This window comes from Camelina sativa, chromosome 11, assembly GCF_000633955.1.
Source record: "Camelina sativa cultivar DH55 chromosome 11, Cs, whole genome shotgun sequence".
NCBI lineage: Eukaryota > Viridiplantae > Streptophyta > Magnoliopsida > Brassicales > Brassicaceae > Camelina > Camelina sativa.
Genome location: NC_025695.1, coordinates 34,252,449 through 34,262,176, shown reverse-complemented (window position 1 = coordinate 34,262,176; position 9,728 = coordinate 34,252,449). Strand labels below are relative to the sequence as shown.

Genomic DNA, 9,728 nt, shown 5'->3' with positions numbered 1-9,728 from the left:
AAAAAAAAAAAAAAAAAAAAAAAAAAAAAAAAAAAAAAAAAAAAAAAAAAAAAAAAAAAAAAAAAAAAAAAAAAAAAAGATTGTTCAAACATTAGAAACAAAGTTCCGAGTTACTAGTGCTGAAGTAAGTCAGGATAAGCGATATTTAACTACTGATGATGGATCTAGTGTTAAATTTTGGGATGCTAATAAGTAAGTTTTTGATGTATATAATGCAGCCTTTGTTACGGTTTTATTGTTTTTTCATTGTCTCCTTGATGCTAGAGGCTTTTCTTCTGCTCTCCTAGTTTTGGATTGCTGAAGAGTTATGACATGCCTTGCAACGTTGAATCGGCATCCTTGGAACCAAAACACGACAACACTTTCATTGCTGGAGGAGAAGATATGTGGGTGCATAGGTTTGATTTTGTAATGCCCGTGAACTGAGTTCCAGTTTTGGAGGTTGGTGTCAACCGACAGCAAGGAAGTGTTTCTCGACACCATATTGTTTTAAGGTTGTCGATTTGATTCGTTCTACGGTTTTGTGTGGTTTAGTGGTTTTGGAGAAACCCTTAAGTTCCCTATAAAAGGGAAGACGCCTTGTTCGGTTGAGGGGTTCTTTTCCCTAGCCGTTTTTTCTGCCCTAGAGAGGAGAAGAGAGATTTGAGGATCTATAGATGTTAGGGAGGTGAGGAGTTGGATTTGGGGATGGGAAGGAAGGGGAGTGGTGATGATGTGGCGTGGAGGAGGAGGGGGAAGCTCTACTGGTGGTGAGGTGCTGCTCCTTCCTCAGATTTCGTCCTTAATCCAAGGTTAGTGGTTGACGTTAGGCTTATCTAGGGTTTTGAGATGATTGGGGTGGATTTTTCATAGGTAAGATGGATTGAGAAGAATCCATGGGTTTTTCTTATTGTTGTTGTCATTGTGAATACGTTAGGTATGTGCTTAATCGTTGGGGAAAGAGTATTGGTCGTGGAGTTAGGTTTTGGTGGCCGAGAGGTGCTTGAAATCGACTACGGCAGGTGTTGTGTCGATTGACACCATAGTGGTGTCGGTCGACACCAACACCTACAGATAGACATCGAGAACTGGTATGGGATGGCTACTTCGAAGCAACGTTTGGAGGATGAAACAAAATCCAATTTGGCTAAAATTTGGTGGGAAACTTTGTGGTGTTATAAGCTTCATATCCAACGGTGGGTTTGTGAAATGGACGATTGATTTGTGATTTAATAAGGTTTTTGTATTGTAGTCTGGCATAGACGGTTTTGTGGTAAGGTTGGGGTGTCGAGCGACACCAAGGTGGTCTCGGTCGACGCCAGCATGTTTTTATGTGTTTGGGTCATACGAGGACAGCTGGAGTTAGGTTTGGATGAGGGGAGATCGAAGGAAGTGATGCTGTGGGTGTTGGTGTCAACAGACACTAAGAGAGTGATGTTCGACACCAGGTGAAGGTGTCGGTCGACACTAGAGGAATTGTTAGTGAATTGGAGTATTCGTGGGGAAGTGTTGTCTGTGTCTAGATGAAATCAAATATTCCAGTCCACCTCTCTTGTTACTCGGTGGCTAGGGGTGGTTGGTTGTGCGACTCAGTAACTAGATGAGGAGGGTTTTGGTATATTTGTGGGAGTTTTTGTAAGGAGCGATTTCTACGCCGGTTGTCTCGTCGAAATTATGGTGTTCCAATGAGATTGATTCCCGTGGAACCTGTGTGAGGAGTGGAAATCCGGGTGCGGTTGTTTCAGTTTGGTATCAGAGCCGAACCCAGACGAGTGTAGAGTCGAGTGAGCGCAGACGTCGGGGTGACGGTCTTGGTGCGCAACAAGGACTTTGCGATCTGTTAGTGGGGGTGAATTGTGACATCCCGATTTCAGGGACTTGCAGAAAGGTTTAAGAGAATTGATTTGACCACCTATGTCACCAAAATGTACTTATCTTTTTGGTCAAGGGTCCTGAGAGAACTCCAGAGTTAAGCGTTCTTCAGCTGGAATAGTCTCAGGATGGGTGACCTTACGGGAAGTGAATGTCGGAACTGTGCGAGTGAGGAAAAAACACAGGGAAAGATCATGTGGTAATTTGTAATGACGGTAACAAGTCTTCAAAATCTCCCGAACATAGTAAGCTGGCCGTCGGATAGAGATGGGCTCACGGGCCTAGTGAGAGGACGTGATGCCCATTAAGAAAAGTGGACCCATGGACTCGGATTGGACATAGGTCCCATTAAAAGGTGGCAGTCGGGACATTACAGATTTCCAGACTGGAAAAAAGATTGGTAAATTTCTAGAGTGATTAAACTAATGCGGTGAATGCAAGTGTAACAACAGTCACCACAGACTCATCCACTGTGTGAGATATACGTCAGAACGAAAGTCACACGGATCAGTGCACTGTATGAAATATGAACTTTTAAAATAATTTAAATTTAAAAATAAAAAAAAATAAAGATTCTAACTAGAGTTATACCAAAGAGATAATTTTAATTAATCTTATAAAAGTTCTTATTTTTTGATAATTTTAATTAGTCTTATAAAAATTCTTATTTTTAAAAAAATACATAATATATTGTTAAAAAGTATAAGAGTCCGACAAAAAAAAAAAAATTATAAGAGTCAAAATTATATACTCTCTTTGGAATTGCTCAAAGATATACTTTTACAAAATCCTTGACTAGTGTGAAACGAACAAATCGATTCCAAATTTATCATACAAGACAAAGATTAAAACTTTTCTTTCTGTAATAATTTATTTAAAAGTAGGCCTTTGTGTTTTTTTTATGTGTGTATAAAAAGAGATTTAATCATATAAATACACAAACGCGACACTATGGTGTGCCAAACTCGTCAACATACACACACGATAGTCGATAGGCTACGGAAGCAGTGTCGGTCCATTATATTCACTTTATTATTATTATTACGTAGTGAATTTAATAAAAATGAATATCGGATTCGTGCGTGGGATTTTGACTTTTCTTCGGGATTTTTCCCTTAAGAATTAGGCAATTTTTTTGTCTTTCCTTTTTCTACCCACCATGAAAGTTACTTGAATGTTTTCATCCATAGTTTTTTTTATAGGGGTGTCAAAATGGGTAAAAACCCATGAATTTACTCTGTTTGTCTATTATTTTAATGGATATGGATTAAGTTTTTATACCTATATAAATAAATGAGTTTTAATGGGTTCATCCGGGTTCGTGAGTTTAACGGGATAAACCTATTAGGGTTATGTGTTATCTATGGGTTAATCGAAAAAAACGAAAATAATATATATATATATATATAATGTATATATGAAGAATGAAAAAAAAATATAAGATAATATGTATATATGAAGAATGAAGACTATGAAGTTAAAAAAATCTGACTGGATCATTTATAGAAGATTAAAGTGTTTTTTAATTTTAAATTAAAAATAGTTTTTATTTTAAATTAAGAATGACTTTTTATTTTGGTTTTATAGATTTTTGGCTTTAGGAATTTAGGATGTTCTTTCTATTTTAATATCTAGATATTATTTTCTTAAACTTGAAAACTTTGGTTGGTTTTATAATTTATTTTATATAATATATTATAGATTTAATATTAATTATTTTATTTTATTTTATTTATATATAGGTAACCCATATAACCCATTTAGCTACTGGCTTATAAGATTGTCATCTCTAAGGTAAAGAGAGGTGTGTTGGATACATCAAGATTTCAATCAAATTGAGATATCAACCATATAATAGAGTTCTTTGGTTGAAAGATATCTCAAATATTAGGATCTGGTCTTTGGTTGTAGGACATCTCAACTCAACCTTGATGTAGATGTCAAGAATTGCTAATTCATGATTGCTGATTCATTAGCTAAAGTTTCCTTTGGTTCTTGAGTAGTATCATTATGTGTGTGTACCAAATGGTCATGTACCAGGATTTGAACGGATAAGCCGTCTGAAAAATTCGGTGATCAATGTTGACTTTTTAAATGTGCCATCATCTCATTTGCTTAACTAAGCGTCAACATGATATATATATATATATATATATATATATATATATATGCTACTACGTGAATATACATATACGTATGGTGGAATGCATGTGCGCCAGTTTACTTTTTGTATTTTCTTGTTTTATTGAATTTGTAATTAGCAATGATGATTCAGTGTTGACTAGAAATGGACGTGTTGTAACAGTCCTACTACCCCTTTTTTTTTTTTTAACGTTTCCAATCATTAATCTATACCTTAAATCTATTTATATTATTAAAATTTTAAGATCCTAGTGTTACTCTACTAAATCTCCTCAAACTATCTTTATCTCATTAACCTTTTTATTCGTAGTATACCACTATTTACAGTTCTTATTTCAGACTAGCTAAAGTCTAGAATTGATAAAATCGAACTGGATAATTTAATTATTTTGTTGTTAAGATGAACTGGATAAGTAACCATTCTCTTACGTTGTCAGAAATAATAAAAAACTAACCATTCTCGCCATTTAAGTTTTCATTTTTCAAAATTTTAATATTCTTGATAATATTGTTGAATCCTATATGGGGTGATCAGAAGTGAGAACCAGTTAATAAAGGAAAAGTTATACTGTACTACTATAAGTTTCGTATTTCAATGAATGGTAATATAAGTATATAACCCTTAACATATTTTCAAAGTTACGTGTTTAGTCAAAGCACACATTATCATCTAACAAGATATCATATGCAGTAGAAAAACAATTTGAAATGAATCATTTATATATAATGGGTTTGATTGATAAGAAAAGCATAATAGCATATAGAATAATAATTCTATAAATACAGTATATTTTAAAAACAGGAAAAAAAAAACTACAACAAAGTGTACGCAGGATTCGTCTGAAACTTGAAAGATTCTATATCACTACTACAAAGAAGTCTACAACTAGTTATTAAAAAGCTACCGACAATCATGGTTAGATCATAAATCATATCCATAAAGAAAAATATTGATTTAATTATTGTTAATTAATGGTATGCTTAGTGAATATAACATCATTACATCGCGTAAATTAATGATTAACAACACTCAGACGAACTTTCACTATCAGAATATCAATTCAAAACAAACAATAAATAATTATCAAAAGCAACATCACTCCAATACCAAAAGGTCTAAAAGGTAGATCAAATTATATAATCATAACAGTTAATGCAAACAAAATTATAAAATCATAGTTAATGCGAATATATGTCAGGTTTTTTTCCCTCTTAAATACAAAAGTCCCCACCACTAGTACATAAAAAACAAACAAACTTTCAATTTTCCGACCAATCAAATTAACTGTTAAATTAAATAACAGTTAATTTTATATTTTTTATAATACTAATCTAGAGTAAACGAGTCACACCGATCAAGAAAAATATTAATATAATCATATAAAGACCCCAAGAAATCTCACCGAACTTTCATTTTACTCCAATCTCTCTCTCTCTCTCTCTCTCTTCAAGATCTTTCAAAGTATTCTCCATTAGAGGATGAGCTTGTTCGTATAGTAAGTTAATGGATCTATCAAACCGTAGCAACCTCCTCCGGGATCTGAGCTTCTCACCTCCGCTGCCGCCGCCTGTCTTCCACCGTGCGAGCTCGACAGGGACGAGTTTCCCGATCTTAGCCGTTGCGGTGATCGGAATCTTAGCCACAGCATTCTTACTTGTAAGCTATTATGTTTTCGCTATCAAATGTTGTCTCAACTGGCACCGAATCGACATTCTTCGTCGGTTCTCCTTATCTCGAAGGCGACACAACAACCAAGATCTTTTAATGGTTTACTCTCCAGAGTTCAGAAACCGTGGTCTTGATGAATCTGTCATTAGAGCAATCCCAATCTTTAAATTCAAGAAGAGAGACGATCAAAACGACGGCGTTTTTACAGGAGGAGAAGAGAAGAGTTTTCAAGAATGCTCTGTTTGTTTGAATGAGTTTCAAGATGAGGAGAAGTTGAGGATTATCCCAAATTGTTGTCATTTGTTTCATATCGATTGTATCGATGTATGGCTTCAGAACAATGCCAATTGCCCTTTGTGTAGAGCTAGGGTTTCTTCTTACACAAGTTTCCCTCCGGATCGGGTTTCTGCTCCGAGCACTTCTCCCGAGAATCAGGTCGCGTTAAGAGGTGAGAACGAGTATGTGATCATTGAGCTAGGGCATATCATCGGTAGTAACAGAGATAGTCCGAGAAACGGAAGGTTACTTATGGAACAAGAAAGGTCAAACTCTGGTCACCTAATGACCGAAGACACTCTTAATTCGATCAGTCCATCTCCGAAGAAGTTTGACCGTGGAGGGCTTCCAAGGAAATGCAGAAAGCTTCAGAAGGTCACGAGTATGGGGGACGAATGCATCGACATAAGAAGAGGTAAAGACGAGCAATTTAGCAGTATTCAGCCCATTAGAAGATCAATCTCAATGGATTCATCGGCGGATCGACAGCTTTACCTGGCGGTTCAAGAGGCGATTCGGAAGAACCGAGAAGCTCAGGTGGTCGGAGACGGAGAAGGATGTAGCAGTAGTGGCAATGTTAGTAATTCCAAAGTGAAGAGATCTTTCTTCTCTTTTGGGAGCAATCGTCGTTCTAGAAGTTCCTCCATATTGCCTCTTTATTTTGAACCCTAATGGGCCGCTCTGCTTACCTGTCTAGTTTTCTTGTTTCTTTCTACATTTGTTTTTGTTATTTCATTTTCAATATTTTTGAGATAGATTTTATTAAGAGAAATACCATAAATTACCACACTTTTAAGTTTTTCTTCCAAAACTAGCACACATGATCAAATTTCCCAAAACTAGCATTTGTATATTGAAATTATTATTTAACAAAAAAAAATTTTCTTTCTAAAATCAAATTCACGATTTTAGTTCTCAAATCTCCAAATGAAGATTCTGAACTGAGATCTTCATATCTTTTCAATTAAGTGACAAATCGATCAACTGAAACCAATCCAATAAAAATCCACATCAATAGCATCTTCATTTACCAGATTCTCGAAGATCAGAGTTTAAAACGGCACTTCCGTCATCTACGATAGTGAGTACGGCGGCGGAGAATCCTCTGAGTTCAATTACGGCAGATGATTGGGGGAAAGTATCGGCGGTTCTATTTGATATGGACAGTGACAGTGTGCTTTGTAACAGTGAGGAGCTTTAGACTTGCCGCCGTTGATGTAGTTTGCTGAGATGGGGGTTAAAGTCAATGTGGATTATTTGATTCCTCTTACGGGAACACGTAAAAAGCTTTGGTAAATAAATTTTTGAATCTGTTTTCATGTTAATGTGTGTTTAGATTGATTTTGTTGATTTTTTGGGTGGGGCAATGCACAGCTGAAGCCATGTCATAGAGTTGTATCTGACTATCTTCGCATTTAGGATGCAGCAGAGATGCTCATGATGTTTTAGGAAAACCATCCTGAATTTAAAAGATCCTTCCTAAACATCATTAGATCATTCCTGAATATATATATATTTTTTTTTATGAAAGCCATCATGAATTTTAAAAGATGCTTCCTAAATATAATTCAATCTTTCCTGAATAATTTTGTTTGTTGATTTTATTGTTTGAACCATGCTCATATCACGCATGGTAGTATGCTCTGTCCTATATCATCATCCTGCAGTTCTGCAGAATATTTTTGCGGGTTGGTTGATATTTCGATTCGAGAGTGATCCAAAAGTAGAGAAGATATGTAAAAAAAAGAGGAAAGAAGAAGAAGATGAGAGAAACTGAAACAATATATTTTTGTGGAAGCTAAAGTTGTGTGGAAATCATCTTGGGATTAAATGAATTGTTTAGTAGAGGAAGATGAGGAAGACATTTGTTAGGAGTAAGAGAAGTTCATCGTCGTCACTGATTTTCTTGTCCTCGACTTCTTCAACTTGTAGTTTGCAGGTTTTAACATTATGTACATTGGCTATTATGACATATGCAGCACTCTGTTTTAAGAAATATAGCACGTTTAACAATTTTGTACTTGAATGTATTATGATCATCCCACTTTGATCATGGATCTTAGTTTAAGGTGTCAATTATATTTAACACTTGTAGAATCTACATCTAATGCTTATATTTGTCAAGAGTTTCATATTGCAAATCAACATTTGGCTATATAGATGTTGGTTTCAGACATTCAGGAAGACGTTCCTGAAATTTAGGACGCATTACTGAAACTTTAGGAAGGGATTCATAAATTAGGAAGACCACCTTAAATGGATTGTAATGTGGGTTTTTTGTTTACATTTTGATTTCAGCAAAGAACAAAGAAACGGTGCAATGTAAGTTGAGTATGTTATTCCAAAGAAGAAACATAGAGTTGATGATGAACAACATGCTCCATGGCAAAGCACCCTAACCCCTTATGAGATTTAAGCAAGAACACTTTAAAGATGTAATCTTTTTCAACTATTATTTTTATGAAAACCATCATGAATTTCAAGGAGTCATTCTTGAATATTACTGAATCCTTCATGAATTTCATTTTTGTTCAGATCTTGGTAGACATTTTCATTAATAACGAGTAGGAAAGCCAAACTTTTTTTATGACAGACATCATGAAGTTAAAGGACCCTTCCTAAATTTTGTAGAATCCTTACTGAAGTTCAATAAAAGTTAAAGTAAAGTGCTAACAGAAACATGTAACACTGTTATAATGCAAAAACATCATACAAGTACCAAAAACAATGTTAAAAAATTTCAAACATAGTCCTATTAAATACCAACACACTCCTTAAACATATCCAAAGCATACTTGCATAGTAAAAATTGAAATCAGGGAATATAAGTTTCAGGAAAGTCTTCATAAATTCTCAACAATACTTCTTTAAATTTCAAATGTGACTAAGAAACACATCAACAAACAAGACAACTGAATTCTCTTATAAAAAAGTTGTATTTGGCCAAGGTTAATGTGTTTAACTTTCTTCAATTACTCAACAAAGCAAATATGTAGAAAATAAGAAACTTAGTACATCACATAATCAAAAAGTTGTATACAAAGCCAAAGCTAGTTTACATATTACGTTCTCATACAAAAAATGCAGATGAGACTACAAAACAAAAACGTTGAACACAACCACATAGATTAATATTTTCTCCCATCATACGAAAACAATAACACTTATCAAACCTTCGAGTCACTTACTAAACTAAAAATCCAAATTCTAATAAACTCAACTGTGGTTTAGATCTAACTAGATATATAGGAAACAAATAGAGAGGTGAAAAATTTTCTTGTGGCCTTTAACATCGCTGCAACTGTAATCAATAAGCTAAACGATAGATCCTTTATCAATTTGTCATGACTTGACTCGATCATTAAACTGAACCGCGACCATAGCATGTTGAGCCAAAACACCATATGAAATGAGGAAACGACACCTCTCTTTGTTTCTCCTAATCATTTTGATATCTAAAACCTGCAACAACGGCTTCAAATTGACATCGTCGGCGTTTGTCGCTGTGATTCAAACTCACCGGCCGGCACAATTAAATGTTGATTTTCATATCCTAGCGAGAAAAATAGAGAAAATAATCGACAACGACAGATCGACGATGAGAAAGGGTTAGGCAAACACGGCGGCGAGAACACGGCGACAACGACAAATCGACGATGAGAATCGGTTGGCAAGAGATCTGGGATGCTTCAAGGTCTTGTGGGAGTAAGGATTCAATTGGCTCATGGTAACGTTCCTTCGTCGGGCTTTAAGCTCATCTATAGAGATAAAGATGAGATTTTAATTATAA

At 35.1% G+C, this 9,728-nt stretch overlaps 1 protein-coding gene across 1 annotated transcript; it reads left to right on the top strand.

Moving 5' to 3' along the window:
- On the top strand, nt 5,367-6,737 carry LOC104725114 (RING-H2 finger protein ATL16-like). Its single transcript, XM_010443719.2, has one exon. It carries the CDS (start codon nt 5,498-5,500, stop codon nt 6,608-6,610), a length of 1,113 nt encoding a protein of 370 aa, XP_010442021.1. The 5' UTR covers nt 5,367-5,497; the 3' UTR covers nt 6,611-6,737.

Excerpts from the sequence above, each read along its gene's own strand:
- LOC104725114 (XM_010443719.2), top strand. The coding sequence starts at position 5,498 with ATGGATCTATCAAACCGTAGCAACCTCCTCCGGGATCTGAGCTTCTCA.